At 34.6% G+C, this 17,943-nt stretch overlaps 1 protein-coding gene across 1 annotated transcript in view; it reads right to left on the bottom strand.

Moving 5' to 3' along the window:
• TENM3 (teneurin transmembrane protein 3) overlaps positions 1-17,943 on the bottom strand; it is a 426,084-nt gene that overhangs the window by 114,412 nt on the left and 293,729 nt on the right. Inside the window, exon 5 of the mRNA XM_023532882.1 lies at positions 12,382-12,504. Within this exon, the coding sequence (XP_023388650.1) occupies positions 12,382-12,504 (123 nt within the window). The remainder of the gene's footprint in view (positions 1-12,381; positions 12,505-17,943) is intronic.

Here is a 17,943-nt window from a genome sequence, read left to right on the forward strand (position 1 = left end):
CCTTGAATGCCAAGTTACAGAATTTGGTCTTTAGACTTCATGTTAGTGATTTTTTCTATTTTGTGCTTTCAACTCTATCTAAGAGTGTTATTCTATCCCTTTTCCTGAAGATGTATATATTTACTAGCATTATGTTACAATGCATATCATGTACGGCATATTCTAAAAATAGATATTTGAAGTGTCTTAACATAGGTTAATTGTATTTCAATGCCACAAAGGCATTTATTTGTCCCCATGTTGTGTTGTGTGTGTGTGTGTGTGTGTGTGTGTGTGTGTGTGTGTGTGTGTATGTGTGTGTACGTATAATCGGGAGAAAAGGAATTCAACATTTCTAAGGAACATGTCTTAGTAATCGCAGATGAGTACAGTGAATATCCAGCTTAAGGCTTTTAGGGTCTAGAGTAATTCACAACAAATTCACACATAGATAAATATGAAGTTTGAGGGAGAGTATATTAATAGTAAATGTCAGGATTGTTTTCTACCTGGACTACTGTATCCTGAGATGAGACATGTACCATCCATTACGAAGGACACCTATAGTGAAATGGATCAGGCCAAAGGTGAAATGAAGTCATTGTTCCAAGGATATTAAAGTATAATAGTGTGGGAAGCTAGGAGTAGAGAAATGAGTTAGGATATAGTTGCAAATAATCCAGGTATGAGGAAGGAAGCTTAATAAAAATACATTATTTACAATCTTACTTCCCTCTTTTCTCCTGATGTTCATAATCATGGCAGTTAATAACTTTTTGGCTGTCATGTCTATTTTTCTTGAACTAATTTCATAATATAAAATGTTCTAGGGGATAAAAGTTAAAGGCTGGCTTATAGAAATCATTGTAACTTTTCATGTAGTATATCAACACAAAGATTATAAACTGCATCGTTCATTGAAATTTTAAATCTTTTATGATAGTTATACATGTTCATTTAGCAAAATTAGAACATATAGTAAATAAAAAGATAAATATAATCCTACCATCCAGAGATTATTTTCATTTCCTATCTTACCAGAAATTTTTCTTTATTTGTTGAAATACCTGAGACTAATTTCTACTTTTCATTTTGGATGCTTCTGCACAGGCACCTACATTTGTCACAGATTAGCTTTTATTGAAAAGATTGAGAGGGGAGGAAAGACAAATGGAACTAACCTTTGCTGAGAACCTACTGTAAGGCCAGATGGTTTCACCTATATTATCTGTTTTAAATTTCAATAAAAAACTCTGTGAGGTGGATCTTATTTTGAGATGAGGAACCTAAGGCTCAGAGAAATAAATTATGTGGCCAAAGTGAGTGGTAAAGTCGGGGTTTAAGTCGAGGTCTGCATAATTCCCAAACTATGTGTTTTATATAATCGTCAGTATAATCTTTGCTTTTTATTAAAACAAAAATATTACTTTGAATTACTAAGTTTTAAATTTACCTATTTCATATAAAATCAGACATATTAACCCACTTAGCCACACTAGAAATTCGGCTTAGCTTTCAATTTTAAGACAAAGAGTTACACTTATTTTTATTAGGAAGAAATGACCAATTCTTGTGGAATAAGAACAACCATGGATACTATGACATCATATTCTTTGTGTTATAATAAGTTATAATAGATTCTTAATAAGTTTTTGGTTGACTTCCACATGAAACTATTTTTAAAATGCTGAATAGAGTAGTATTCCTTTTGGTTGACTATTCTTTTGGTTGACTTCCACATGAAACTATTTTTAAAATGCTGAATAGAGTAGTATTCCTTTTTCCCACTAAGATCTATCAGTACACATATCATATTTGAAAAGGAAATTGTTCATATTTGGACACATTCATCAAGTTCATACATTTTTCAGGCTATTATTATACTTTATTGTTATTAAAAATTTCTATTGTTATTATCTGAAGCTAATGTGATTTAATCTACACTCTGGTATTGATCTTATCTATTGCTGTTCTAAATGGTCTTTAGCTTTAATAGCATTCCTGTGCTTTGAGAGCTGTTAGCATAAACTGGCTCTAAGCATAGAATTTTTTTCCTAAAATATTATCTTTGCTCAGGAGTTTTAGCTTCAGAAATAATGATAGAGTTCTGACGCGTAGGGTTTCGGAGGTCTTGCTTTGTTGCTTTCTCCATCTACTGATTTGGAGGGGTTAAAATTTTTCTCACTGAAATATGTGCACCCACTGTTATGTCAATAAGTGTATCTACTTATCCAATTAGTCCCACAGCTAACTTAACAATCTTTCTTTTTCAGAAAGATTGTTCTTTCATTTGTAAAACAGAAGAACCAAGGTTGATTGGATGTGCTTGAATGAGGCAGTAATAGTTATGATAATTGTTTTTTTCTCTCTGTAATGAAAAAGCCTAAGTAATCATAATATCATAGAATCTCAGAGTTCAAGTGCCCATGGAGGTCATTTGGTCCAGGAGTCTTCGAACAAGAGTAGTTATACCCTGAGGTATGAAGACTACATGAAGACTCTTCAATGAGGAGAGGAGTAAACTGTTATAAGGGGATTAATTTCTAGAATTCAACAACTTCCATATGTAGACTTTCTTTATAAAAGAAAGGCATACCTCTCACACATTCAGAAACTTACTGTGGTACACTATCTTGGAGCATAAAGCTCCCAGGGATTACAAGCAAAGGCAAATTTTAAAATACTTTTGTTGATGAAGCTCTCTTTATTCAAGACACCATAAATCCAAGGTAAGGCTACAGTACCTTTCTCTGTCTTATACATATTTCTGTCAAGGACAAAGTGCAGAGTTAAATGTAGTATTTAAGACTGGTCATAGGTTTTGAAATCTGATAGATCCAGAGGAAGGTAAACATTTTTGTTTCACGCCCTCATGACCCACCTCAACCACTGTCAAAGAATGCTTTTCACCTGCAGAAGAATTTCACAATTGCAAAGACAGTATCAATAAAGTAAGAAATATTAAAGGTAGTGATGCCTTATTTAACCCAATTATCAAATTCATGGCAAGGATTTGTGCTTTATCTATCTCTTTACTATCTACCTAGAGTAGGAATTCAGAACTGAGATGGTTGTGACAAAATGCATATTAATTTATTTGAACAGAAAAATAAGTCAGACTTTCTGACAGAAAGTAAGTTTGGTTTTAATGAGTACTAGCTCTGCCAGTAAATTATATAGTAGGTATTTCCCATAAATTAAATGAGCTAATTAAATAGAGGTATTTAAAGCACATAATAAAAGCCTTCAAAAAGGATAATTTCAAAGGTGAATCAAAATGAACCATAGTTCCATTTTTCACCAAATTCTGCATATACCAGATTAAATGAAATGCCACTAAGTAAAAGAATAACAGGTATAAACAGTAGTATCTGCCTAAGCCTTGGTAAAGTCTTTTTTGGTATTCGCCACAGAAACAGAAATGGATTGATTCGGAAGACTTGGTAAGTTTTTTTGAAAGTAGTTGCCAATTCTTTGTTTTGAATAAAACTGAAGAAGAAATGTGATGGAATTGACAGCTTGTAGACCACTACACATACTTTTTGGAAGTAGATCACAGTGTGATTTTTGACATATGACTAATAACGATTTCACATAATTGAATGGCATGACTCTAAAAAATATCCTTCCAGTCCCATCTGCTTATTTTGCAGCAAGATTTCTTATGTTTATATCTATAAAAAAGGAAAACAGGAATAGAATTGATATGGAATCTTGCTTTGCTCTTGCAATAAGTAACATCCAGCCATGAATACATAAACTATTTGAAAAAGGCCTCATTCATCTCAGAGAGGCATATTCAATACATTTTCCCTTTTCGTATTTAATAATTATCAAAAGTTTAACATATTTATGTAATAATTAGGTTGATTTCAGTCAAACGTGTACAATTAATAATTATAAGCATGATTCAATACAGAAGAAAACAGGTTTTTAAAAACATTTAAGAGTATTATGGTCACAAGAAATAAAATTTAATTTAAATTTGTATACATATTTTGTTTTAGAAAATGATTCGAACAAAATGATTTGAAGATCGTGATCTATTATTGCCCTTCCTATGAAATATAAATCTCATTTTTAGGAGTCTATCAAATCTATTTGCTTTAAATAATTACACTATTTAGAATAAATTTATTTTGAGTTAAAGTCTTGGAATGCATCATTTCTAAAAGGTAGATGCAGATCTGACTTCTAATTATAATCAGTGATGTGGAGATAGAAGGACTTTGCTTTTTCTCTTCTTAAATTCACTGAACCGGCAGCTTAGATTAGTATAACATTCCTGCTAAAGCCTCTAGTTTAAATGTCAGGGGACTAGAGTTTTCTGAAGGGCTTTGTCTTTTTAAATCATGCACTATTGCTTTTTCAAGTCATAGCCCTTCTCTAATCTGGCCAAGTCAAGTATGGTCATTCGTGTTAGGATTTTCAAGTGCTCTTTACTGATTGTAAATACACCTGGAAGTCAGCGAGCCATCGACACAGTTTGATAAACTTGTAAATACTTGCACAACCTTTTCCTCTGAAGCTCATCGGTCCTCTCGGATAAAAGCCTGGACACAGATATCTTTCATCATATCCTGAATTCCAGAAAACTTTGGCTTCAGAGGAAATAAAAGGAAGGCCAGTTCTCGTGCTCTCTCTCCTCCCTTACTGAGATCACTCCATCCTTAAACCCCCAGAGTCTGAACCTGGGAATGATCATAGGAAATGCTAAGGTTGTCTGTAGGTTTTACTAAGAGAAAAAGAAGGAAAAAATAGACACGGCCAACAGAGTGCCCCGTAGTTATTCTAAACTCAAAGCTTGTAGGTTAGGAATCAAACCAATTAAAGCCTTCACGGTAAGAGTGTGATGTACCATGTCTTCAAACACAATAGGGTATCATCTTGAAGATTTTTTTCAACGTGTCCTGTTGTGCCTGTATGTGGGAGCCACTAGCAATCTTCTCACCTACTAACTGTGATTTTTCCTTTCATCAGTAAGCATGTGTCACAACAGTCTTAATGTCTTAAAATACAGTTGTCAGAGTGTGAAAACATAAAGAGGATGTGTACACAAAGCTACAGCTATTCTCCTCCTCCTTATTCATGTGATACTCATTTATATGAAAACTTCAGTAAAGTGGTGTCTTTCAGACAATGCCTTAAAAAAAGTATTCTGTAGTCTGAGATATTGGTAAACAATAGTTTACCAATGCTAGATGTCACAAGGACAAAACAGAGTATTTGAAACCACGCCAGTAATTAGAAAGTCTGGTATCTGAACATTATCATGTGACATCAGAAAGCCACTGAAAGTTAAAAACTACTAAATGTTTTGCCACATATATCATGAATTTGCTGCCTGCAAATGATGTGAGAAAGCAAGCCTACAATGATTAAAATGGAAAGGGAGAGAAGAAATCCAACTCTAAAAGTCTAACTCAGTTGTTGAAGAGGGTAAATGATAATATCATCTTAAGTCCCACGGAGGCACTAATAATTAAGATGACAGGAAGCAAGGTTAGGCATTTATAGACAATCAGTAGCCCACCCTCCAATTCCATGACCTAACCTTGGATTCAGACCTTGACTCTGAGATCTCCGAGAGAACACATCTTTTAATAAATCACCATATGCGGTAACTTAACATTGTGGACACAGAGTGTTATATCATGAGCTAAGTGAAATAAAACATAATTACCTTGCAAACTAGCTAAATGGACAAAATCAATACTGCACCTAATTAAGGAACTATTATACATTGCAACAATGCAAATATTATAAACAATATTGAATAAAACTCAATGGTCCTGCAGCCCTATTAGTCCTGTCACTTCAATTCACAGACAATCTTTAACTTGTTCAAAATCTAATTTTCTAAAATTGTCTAGTATTTGAGAAAATTGATACATGATGAACAATAATGAAAATTTAAAAGTAATTTGAGTTATTTTGTTTAAACAGGATGAATCATATATATATATGTATGTATAAACACACATGCACATATATTTGTAGTTTTTCAATTTGCATTCATATGAAAAAGAGTTTTTTTTTTCTTGGATTAGAGAAGACATTTGCTAGAGTTATACCAACCAAAATTTATGGCCTTTTGTTTTGTCTTATATTATCCCAAATTATCCTATACTGAATTTTGGCCTTTGTCTTATTGAAATGTCCTTGCTTCATTCCTGTCTTGTCTAGAAATTCACATGTATTGAGAACAACTATTGTGACTGTCATTGTTTTTTCACCGCTATATTCTTAGAATCTTGCTCTCTGCGTGGCATATAATATGTACTCAAAAAAATAAATGTAGAATGAATACTATGCATTTGAAGGAAGATTAAGAATAGATTTCTTTCATAAAATACAAATAACTAAAAATATACATAACTAGTGATAGGGATTTTATTACTGCTTTAGAGGATATTATTGATGCTAATTTAAGGATCTACTTAAAATTTTGCTACAAAAATACAAGTACGTAATCTTGAACTGGAGAAAAAAGAGTGAACTAATAATTACTGACATGTATCAAATACCTGTCATTTTCCAATCACTGGTTGGCATCCTACATGCATTATCTGATTTAAATCTATCTTATGAAGAAACAAAAGATTAGAGAAGGTAATTTGCTTAAAGCTATTCACTGAGTGGCAGAGCTTCAATTCTTAACCACTATACTGTATCAACGTTTGTTTTGTGCATACTTTATACAAGGCATTCTATTGGACCCTTTATATACTTTATATCATTTAGTCTTACTATTTTCATTTGTCCATTCAACAAATACTTATTGAGTACCTCTTACATGCCAATAATTGTGCTAAAAGCTTGAGACAGAGCAGAAATAGTAATAGTAATAGTAATAGTAACAGCGATAACCACCATTTTTCAAGCATTTACTATGCACTGTATACCATTTTAAGTGTTTGCATTGAATATGCAAGACCACTCTAATTGATGAGAAAATGTAGTCACAAAGAAGCTATATAACTTCTCCCAAGTAAAGAAGGCATTAAAAATCAAATCAGAACAAGGATATGAACCTTGGTGGATTGATTCAAGAGCCTACACTCTAACACTCTGCTATATTGTTTCTACATTATAACCTGGGGTGATGAACATGCAGATTGTGGAGAGTGTTATAAGTCATTTATAGGCATCTGGCCAGAATCTAGGTGACTAAAAGGGGTCAGACAGGGCATTGGTATCTCAAATTTGTGTTTGAAGAATGGATGAGCAAAACTAGAAACATACATCTCAGATAGAAAGTGGCTTCTGTAAGTCATGTGAGAGATGAGGGGTCCAAGAAATAATCTGGAGTTAGAACTGACAGAACTTGGTGACTAACTGAATGTGGCAGATGAGAGACTAGGAGGAGTCAGGCATGACTTGTAAACTTCTGGCCTAGGTAACTAGGTGAACGGTGATGCCATTTGCTGATATATAAAGCCCTGAAAGAGAGGCAAATTTGCAAAGAAAGATAATATGCCAATTGTGTTTTCCAAAGATGGCCACAATATCTTCCATCCCTCTTGCCCTTATGCAATGTGCCCTTGTCGTTTCCTGGGGCAACAAGTGAGTTTCATTTTCCTTTTCTTAATTTGGGCTCATCTTACTGACTTTCTTGACCAACAAGGTGTGATGGAAGTGACACTCTAGTATGTCCAATACTCCAGAAGCCTTTACTCTTCGAATGCTCCCTCTTGGGACTCTCCTCTTCACAACCTGCTGCTATGCTCTGAGAAGCACAAGCCACACAGAGGCCATGTTTAGATGCTCCAGTCAACAGCCACAGTTAAGCTCCAGCCAACAGGTAGCATCAATTGCTGGCTCTGTGAGTGAGCTATCTTAGACTACCAGCTCAGTAGAGCTTTCAAACAGACCCAGCTGGCATCTGAAAGCAATTGCATGCGAGACTCAAGCAAAAACATAAGAATTACCTAGTCAATCTACAGAACCATGAGAGAACAAATTGTTCTTTTAAGCCACTGAGTTTTGATGTGGTTTGTTATGCAGTAATAGATAACTGAAGTATGATGGGTTTGGTTTTTAGATGCATGGACTTTGAGATGCTTGGAAGGCAGCCAAGTGGACGTGTTCCAAAGCTATTTGGATAGATTTTATGTAGGTGATGTCTAGAGCTCGAGGAAAGAGATCTAGGCTGCACTTATTGATTTGGGAGCACACAGAATGTAACACAGCACATCGAAGGCAACCGAAGCCAGAAGGGTGAATGAGAGAAAGCAGAGTGATTATATTCTAAAAAGAGGAGAGTACTGAGTAACAGCAGTGTTTAGGGATAAAGTAGAGGAAGACGAGTCAACTAAATGAACTAAAATGTTGCTGCCAAAAAGTCAGGAAGAAAGCCCAGTTGAATGAGGTATCACACAAGCTAATGAAAACACTATTTCAATGAAGAGGGACTGGTTAACTATTAAATGTTACCAAGAACTCAAATGTGATAAAGATCGAAGGGTATTCATTGATGCTACTGACATAGCAACTGATAGCTCTGGAAGACATCAGTTGTAATGAGTGATGGTGATAGAGGACAGTCATTAGAAAGGGGTATTGCAGAAGCCATACTGTCACAGGAGTAAGTGGAAGATAAAGAAAGGAAAATAGTGAATATGCATACTCTGTTCAAGAAGGCTGGCTGTAAGGGAAGAGAAAGACAGGGAGAAGCTAGACTAGGAGGTAGACTCAAGGGATTATTTATGTGTTTTTAAGGACATCGAGAGGCTTCGGAATGGTCAGATGATAACTGGAAGGTATCAGCAGAGTGGGGAAATTTTGAAGATACAGGATGGGATCAGGAGTACTCATGAAAAGATTAGCCCTGAATATGGTGAGAAAAGAGTAAAATGGTAAGTCCAAACACATAGTAATTGAGATTTGTTTACAGAAAATTAAGAGAACTCCCTCCGAAGCTTTCCTTTTGTTGTTGTTGTTGAACAGAATGCAGAGTCATCTGCTGAGAGAGCTGAGGGACTGGAGTTTTGAGTACAGTAGGAAGATTTGAAATAATTGTTGAGATGTGTGGAAGAGAGAGTTTGCAAGAAATACAGTAGGGCTGCCAGACTATTGAAGTTGGTGAGCCAAGTGATAGGTATTATTATTCCCTCTCTTTGTGTGAGGAAATTGAGGCTCAAAGAGGTTAAGTAAGTTGCTCAAGGTTACAAAGTAAATAAATGAAAGAGCTAGGACTTGAATAGAGGTCTGTGTGATTTTTTCCAGAACATTAGGCTAAATGGATTCCTTGGTCCAGGGGAATAATTTTAGTTTCTGGGAAGGGACTAGTGTTTGAGCTAAAAACTGTGTGCTCATCTCTTTACTTACATTGTCCACTTCCATCAGTTTTGCCTGAGACCCCACACTTCTGACATCTCATCTCTAAAATCTGTAGTCAAATTTGCAGTCTCAAGAATAATCAGTAAAGGATCATGGCATGTAATAGAAATTTTTCTTTTAAATACTAAATACCATTTGAAAGCTTCAGTTCACTATTCACTTAAAAGCAAAGCAGGGAGTTTACTAAACCCTTAACACCATGATTGTTCCTTAGAATTATGTTTATAAAATAGGAACAAAATAGGACTGCATAGTAAGTTTTGCATTTAGAAGCCACGAAGTAATGTTCTCATTATGCTTAGCACAATTAATTCTCCTAGTGAGTTTCGTTCAGAATTCTAAGGCTTTCTTAAGGGTTATAATCTCCTAGAATTTCCAAAGAGATGATGTGATCTGCTTCTTTGGACAGATTATGAAACTGAAGTAGTGGATGATGGTGGATGGACACTGCAGGTCCATTGTGGAGGCTTAAAAGCAGTGTTTTTAAGGTACCTCTTTTCCTGTAAATAGAGTCCCCTCATGCCCCTGCAGCCCAAGTCTATAAGTATTTAAGGATATATACCAAAAATCTTTACTTGAAAAAATGGAAATAAGAATGCCTTATACTTTAGGATTTTTTTTTCTATTTGAGAAATTATAAAGAAGACACAAGTGACTGTTATTCAGGTCACATTTTGGACAAAAGAAATCCCTTTGAATCTCATAGTCTAGTTGGCAGGAGGATCAGTTCTTCTGCAGTGTACTTAACTCATTCTGGGACATCTACTATCTATTCCTTATGTGGGAGGCTAGGAAGAAGCTACTTTACTCACATGTATATAGAGATGTTCTACAGGCACAGGTAACTGTACACAATGCACTCTATAGTCACATGGGACACTCAGTCCCTCTCAAAGACAGGAACTTCCAAAGCAGTGTTTTTGAAACAGTGGACCACAATCCTTTGTAAATTGTGAAATTATCTGAGTGAGTTTCAGCTAGCATTTGTATAAAAGGGAAATACAGTAAAATGGAACAGAACATACCAAGGTGCACTTCGCAAAATGAGGATATGTATTATTTTCGGGGAGAAACATTTCAGATGTATGCATGTATGCATATGCGGATTTTGATATAACATGTATTTCTTACTGCAGTCAAAGTGAATAGAAGTATAAAAGCCTATCAGCTCCATAGAGATTTCTGAAGCCATAATTTACACAACGTTCTTCTAACGTCTGAGCTGATATTATCCTACACAGTCTATTCCAGGGTTGCACTAAAATTTTCTTGCAGATCTGAACTACTAAGCAGCTTCCAAGGTTACAAAGTCAGTAGATGTAGAAGCTGGGATTTGAGTATAAGCTTATGTGAGCTCGGCAATGCTGATTCAAGCCGAGGAATTCCCTGGCAAAATATCAAGGGCCAGCGCCGAGGCTGTGGGAGGGACTCTGAATCCATAACTTTCTTGGTGTCATCCTTTTGAAGTACTATGAAATTTTCATTTTAGTCATAATTAAAGGTTAGGATGTTGTAAAATAAATAAAATGTTTACCGTAAGCTTTTTTCTCTTTAATATATTTTCTTCAGTCTGTAAAAAGTTTCCTACATATGTGCTTACTAAGTGCTACTAGACCATTTTCACAGAAACCACCCACTTTTAGAGACAGTCTAAATTTCAATCTATATAAACCAAAGATATTCTTAATTTGTAGTTACTTAATCTATTCATATGCGTATTATCATTGTATTACAAAACAATCTTTTAAAGTAATGACATTTTATTTAATTGAAATTTCCCACCCACAGTTTTAATTCGGAAAGTGTGTTTTCATTCTACTTTAATCCATAGTGCAGTGACTGCCACTGTTTACTTTAGGTGCAGTGACACATCAGTCACCAGCTTATAGTTTTGGGTCACATGTAGAACTTTTTGTATCAAATGGCCCCGTACAGGGGTTGGGGTGGGGAATTTATTATTGCTATGAAAATCTAAAGCCCTATAAAATTCCTCAGCTAAGAAGAAAGTGTCATAAAGTATTTTGTTAAAATAAAACAGAAGAAAATGGGAAAGCAAAGAACAAAAAAATAGTAAAAGCATTAGTCGCAATCAATGGGTATATGTAACATAGCATCATATATATAAATATAAATAAGTATGTTATATATAAATATATAATAGCTTCTTTCTAAACTTGCAAAGAAACTAGCCACATGAAAATGAACGTTACTGATGCCAAAGCAGAATACGAATGCACTAGATAAGAAGAGGAAAAGAGGAATAAAAGCTGGGGAAATGCTTAAAGGCAAACGTTATATATTTATCATGTGACAGAAAAAGGTGTCTTGATCTGGTTGCTTTGAGATATAAAGTATTATGATATTTCTCAAAAAATCAGAGGATGCCAAATACCCAACACATATATACATGCACACAAACATATAAAATGATATATAATACAAATATACATACGTAAGAATACGTATGGGTGTTTATATCAGAAAAGTGAAATAGAGCATTCTGGGTGTTTATGTTGGAAAAATGAAATACATCCTCTTAAATTCTATTTTTAATTCAGAGCTAACTGATTTGAAAGTCTGTTAGTTCTAAGTGCAAACTTTGAAAGGTTTAGAGAAAGGGCAAGCAGGGGAAAGGTCAATACATTATAATCCTTGAATATGTTTTGTATTTAAAAGCTTTTATAACAGAATTAATATAGTATTCTAACTCCACGTACTAGTTGAGTGAAGAAAGCTTAATACACCCAAGGTAATATATGAGATGATACACTGAATCATAACCTATTTACAGATTAAAACAAAATACACACTTGCAGGAGGGAAAGACAGACAGGCCTATCCATCAAATCAGAAGGCAGAATATAGTATTATTCCTATAATAAAAATGTAAATTTTCAATCTTTCAAGTAAATGAATAAACACTACTCATTAGAAGATGACATCTGTAATTTCAAAACCTTTTCTCTCTCCTATATAAAGCTGGATGTAACATAGGGAAAAATAAATTTAGGGAAAGAGATATCAAAATAAAAACACGGGACACATAATTCTCCCTCTTACCATTGTCGCCAGAAGGTAATGACACAGTGTTTGTTGGCATGGTATCAGAATTCACTTTTCCATTTTCAAATGTGTCATTTTCAGTCTGCTGTAACTGCCAGTTGAGGCCAAATAGATGCATTGCTGGGGGTAAAGAACACAAATTGTTAAGGGTCTGCTGCTTTTCACTATAGAGCAAATGATAAACATGTTTATAACAACAGTTATATAGAAAGTTGAAATGTCCATGTTCTGAAACACCAAGGATAATTGTATAATAAAAATTAGAAAACAGTTCCTCACATAAATGAAATTGAGGCAGCAATGCAGTGCAATATGGCTGCACCTTAACTAATAATGATGTGATATTACTCAGCTAATTGGTACAGGGAAACTCTTAGGAACGAAAGATTATTTGCTCAGCTACATCCGAGTTCCACTCTTCGCCACCATTTAAGCAAGTGGCACAACGCTATATGTATAGCAGCACTTGCCAAACTTACTTGACCACAGTCCATTTTTACATGCATAAATACTTTACTGCAACATTTATAGGTTCTCAAGAGACATGATGCTATTCATTGGAATAAGGTAAAGGAAAAATTGGTCTCACAGATAAAGAATTTGTTGGTGTGTGAGAGGATCAGAATGGATTCAGATGCACAAAATATAATAATATTTGAATATTCTAAATTTAAGGTGAACTGATTTTGAATTTATAACATACAATTCAGCAATGGCACGGATCAAGCAACATGCATATGTGTCAGGTAATTTCAAGTAGATGTCAGTATGATAACCTTATACATTTATTAAAACTTTGTAAGTGTATTTACTAATTTTCTGTCTTTAAAATATTTAGAAATAGATCATTAGAAGACAACATAGTTGTAAATTTATACGTGTAATATATGTATTATTTTTCTTAATTTATTAAAAACATTTAGAAGAATAATCATTGCCATATTAACCATTAACACTTACTAAACATTCACTTGTGTTCTGAAGAATACAGTTTAGGAATTAATCCTTAAGGAAGGCTAAATAGGGAAACCTAGTGACGGTCCTATTACCATATCATGAAAGAGAATTTTTCTTACATTATCTGACATTATTTACTCACTATACATATTGAAATTTACATGAGAGGCGGAGAAAGACTTGTGTTTAAAAAGCATTGTTAGAACCAGCGTAATGGTTCTAACAATTCACCTTAAATTCACTACCACTGTCAAAAAGCCCTTATTAAATATTCGGTATATGTAGTAACAAAATTAAACTGGCGCAGTGTAAAGAGCTGGGGCTTTAGATGTAGTTAGATTTTGGTTCAGTCCTCAATCTGGGATTTAACCCTGGACAAATTATGTGATATTGCACAACATTAGGTTTACTTTAAAAACGAAGCTGGTTAAACCTACCTTATTTAATTGATGTGAACTTTTTAGGCAGCACATATGAAGCATAGCTGGCACATAACAGGGCAGTTCTTAGTATAGAGATATTTCATTTACTTATTCTGTATTCCAGATTAATGAACTATTTGAAGTCACCTGACCAGACCATGGTACCTCTCAATAAATAGTCCCTCTGTCTGCAATGCTCTCCACCTACTGTGAAATTCTCATTCTTCACTCAGATGGTAGGTGTCAGCTTCTTGGGGAAGCCTCCCTGACTGGATTAAGCTCATCTCTCCCAAGACTTTTTAGTTCACTTTTGATCTCAGTTATCTTATACACTGCCTGATACCCAGTAGGTCTTGATAAGTATCTGTCAAATAAATGCATTCTGTTTCCCGAGATTTAAAAATTTAAGAAAAACACTGTTGTGGATAAAAATATAATAATTTAAAGAAAAAGTTAATAAATGTAAACCAAATACATAAATGGCTACTAATAGAGAGTTACATTGCTAATAATTGATTGCCTTAGTGTAATGCTATATGAAAAGTAGCTGAGTGAAAGTCCACTAGTACTATATATAATTGAGTTTTTTAGAAAAGACTCAACAGTTTGGGGAACATCTATTACCAGTCTCACATTCTTTTGTTAACAATACCTGACATAAAATCATGCTATAGCTATGTTTGGTATATCAAGAAATATACCAAACATAGATACAAACATAGCTACATCTACCCTGTATATATGTAACTGATGTTTATACTCTAAGTCCCTGCTTGAATTACAGTTCACCAGTAATTCATGTTAAAATATGATTTTTTGAGGATTAAGATATAGGTTACGAAATTCTTGAATTTACAAATCATCAATTTGTAAAGTGGTATAACTGGAAGTCATTTTGCATTAAATTATGTAGGTTTGAGTGGCAAAATGTCAAGAGCTTTCTAAACATCCATCACTTCGTACATGTTTCAAGCTTCAGCTATTTCAGCAATTTTTGAATCAAATGGGAGCTACTTTTTTTTTGCATACAGTAAAAGGTTTGACAGACATACTTTGGCATAGCAATGATAAATATTCCAAAAGGGTCAAAGTTTCTACACAAAATAATGTGTCATCATTGTGAGCTTTTATGTAACATAAAAAGTCTCTTGAATCATAGATTTGTTCATTTTCTTGGTTTTAATAGACTTTGAAGAGGAGAGATAACCCATGGGATCACACACAGATGTGAAATGTCAAAAAGTAACATTACGTTTGTGTTTGGAAAGCTATTTTATTTTTTGCCAGATGGGCAACATCTCTATTATATATTTTTTATTACAGAGAATCTCAATAAAATGGGATTTCGGTTCTACTTAAGATGTCATATAATGAGAACCATACCCAATATTATATATTGTTTAACACTGCATTGGAAACAGAGACCAACAAGTTGTTTGTTCTTAGAATATTATGTACTTTGAAAATATTGCTATTTGGTACTTAGTGAAGCTCTTGACACTCATTATGCATAACTTAAGATATTTATACAAATACAGAGTGTCAGTGAGATTGACTCCAAAGTCAGTGAGAGAAAGAGAAAGAAAGAGAGAGAGGGGTGAGAGTGAGGGGAAGAGAGAAAGAGGGATAAAGGCAGCGAACTCATCAAAGTCAAAATGCTACAGAAATTACTGAGCACTGGTGTAATAAAAACTATATGCGATGTCTTGGCAGATAAACAAAGGGAAAATTAGTGAAACGAAATACATCTGTAATAAAGAAGATGAGCCCAATTCTTAAATGCCTGAGCTGGAAAGCAGATTTGAACCCACAGGAAGGCATTTGCCGCCACTCTTCATGACTAGTACAGCGGATTCTTGGCTTAAGCATGACTGAACAGAGGGTGTAGGAAGAGTGTCAAGAAGTGGCCGGGAGCTCTGTGTCTTCTGAGTCCCTCACCACTGTGGGCATATAGCTTAAGTGAGAAGGTATAGCTGGCAGCAATACTTGGCATTCTTGCAGCCACCGACAGTGTTCTCTGTGCTGGTGTTAGGACACTGTGATGAAATATTTTTTAAAAATAAAACATTCATTGAACACTTACTCCATATTGTGTTATGCTAGTGCTTCTCCTGTATTATCTCATTTAATCTTCACAAAGTCTCCACTGAGTAGTTACCATTACTTTTTTTTTTTTTCATTTTAAATCCGAGAAAACTGAAGCTTTCTGAGAGTTTAAGGTTCTAAGCAAGTAAGCAGTGAACCTTGACCTTAAACCAAGATCTTCTGAAACAAGGGCATACCATGACACTCCTCTCTATTTGACCGGAGGGCTGTGGAGTGTGAAAATCCACACAGGAAGAAGCGAAATGTAACTTCTGTAAAGGCCACGGGCTACAGATGATGCTTCTTTACTCAGTCTAGAAAGTGAAGGCAGCCATGGTATTTGGGGGTGAAGTGTGGGCAAAGATATTAATAGGTGACATTTGTGTATTCCAGGCACTGTTCTTCCATACGAGTACTTTCCCACTATACTTACATTATCTCAAAATATTTTTACAGTAATATGATGATGATGATGAAATTAACAGGCTATTTTGGTTAACTCCAAGTCTTAAAGACACCTTAAAAATTACCTAAGTAAACACTATACTTATGCATTTTAAAGAAATAGAAATCGTATTTATGTAGACTTAATCTTTAAAAATTATTTTTGATATCATGCTTTGCAGTTTTACATTGTTATTTCCATATATTCCAAAATGTTATCCAAGGAAGAATGGAATTTGTGGATGATGGCAATATTATTATATGTCTGATTCAGTGTTTTTCATCTTTTTAAAATACCTTGATGTGTATTATCTTCTAATAATGTATCATGGGACGAGGATCATTATCGCTGTTGTATGAGGAGGAAATAGGCCGGCAGAAGGTCAGCGAGTTACCCAATGCTTTTAAAAAGTTACTGAATAAAGAGGACTCATGATACCAGATCTCCTGACCCTATTTCAGGATTCCTTTTACTACGCCGTGCTGTTTTCCTACTTGTCTAAATTGTTATGAATTAAAACTGAGCATTCACATTAAAAAAATTTAAAAGTTTTTCCCAGAAATTGTTAATTTATCTCAGCAGCAAATTATAATCAGAAGTTGTCCATTTGTTAAAATTGGCTTCTAAACAGATGATGTTTACCAACTATAAATGGTCATATTTTGCAAGATCATTTTTAAGTTGCTTGTTTGGAATCGAAATGTATTTTCTCTATATTAAAAATCTTAGAAATGGTGGTTAAGTCCCCAGCTGGTCTACAAACGTCTGTTTATATATCTAATAGAAATATATATACTCATAGCACCCAAAGGCATGAACAAGAATGTTCACAGAGCATTATTTATAATAGGCCCAAACTGGAAATAACCATGTCTGCCAGTAGTAAAATGGATAAAATTATAGTAAAGTCATATAGTAAAGTCATAAAATTATAGTAAAGTCAGGTAGGAAGAATGGACTTCTATACAGCAATGTAAATGAATGAACCACTGTCAGATGCAACAATATGAGTAAGTCTCCCAAATATAATATTGAGCAAGAGAACCCATTCACAGAAAACATGAGTACTGTGTAAGTCCATGTGTGTAAAGTTCAAACGCAGGTATTATCAACTGATAGGAACAAAAGTCACCAGAGTGATTACCTCTAGAGAGGAGGGGGCAGGTAATGACCGGGGGAGTCCATAGAGGGGCTTCTGTAGTGCTTAGTAATAATCTGTTTTTCTGTCTGGGAGGTAGATTCACTGGTGTGATCACTTATGATCTGTATACTTTTCTAAATGGATATTATGCTTAAATTAAAATTTTTATTTAAAAGCAGTCTATATAACACATAACATCACTAAATGATGTCTGTTTTTACCTTCCCTAAACCCTCCCTGCAGATGCTTTTCTCTGCAAGGCTTTCAGGTGTTCCTTCCTACAAGGTGACAGGTGAGGCAGTTACAACAGCCTGTTACAGCCCCCAGGGTAACTAGAATGAAGGCATACACGGAATAAAGACGCAGTAGAGAAGAACGACAATTGACCCCATCAGGTAGGAAGAAACAGGAAGGGTGAGGAAAGTCTTCCTTCAGCGCAAATCTCTGGTGTTAGAAGAAAAGCAATACGATTAAACAAATTCATGTACTGAGTTAAACCATCAGTCCAT

Source organism: Pteropus vampyrus, unplaced genomic scaffold (assembly GCF_000151845.1).
Source record: "Pteropus vampyrus isolate Shadow unplaced genomic scaffold, Pvam_2.0 Scaffold92, whole genome shotgun sequence".
In the NCBI taxonomy this organism is placed as follows: Eukaryota; Metazoa; Chordata; class Mammalia; order Chiroptera; family Pteropodidae; genus Pteropus; species Pteropus vampyrus.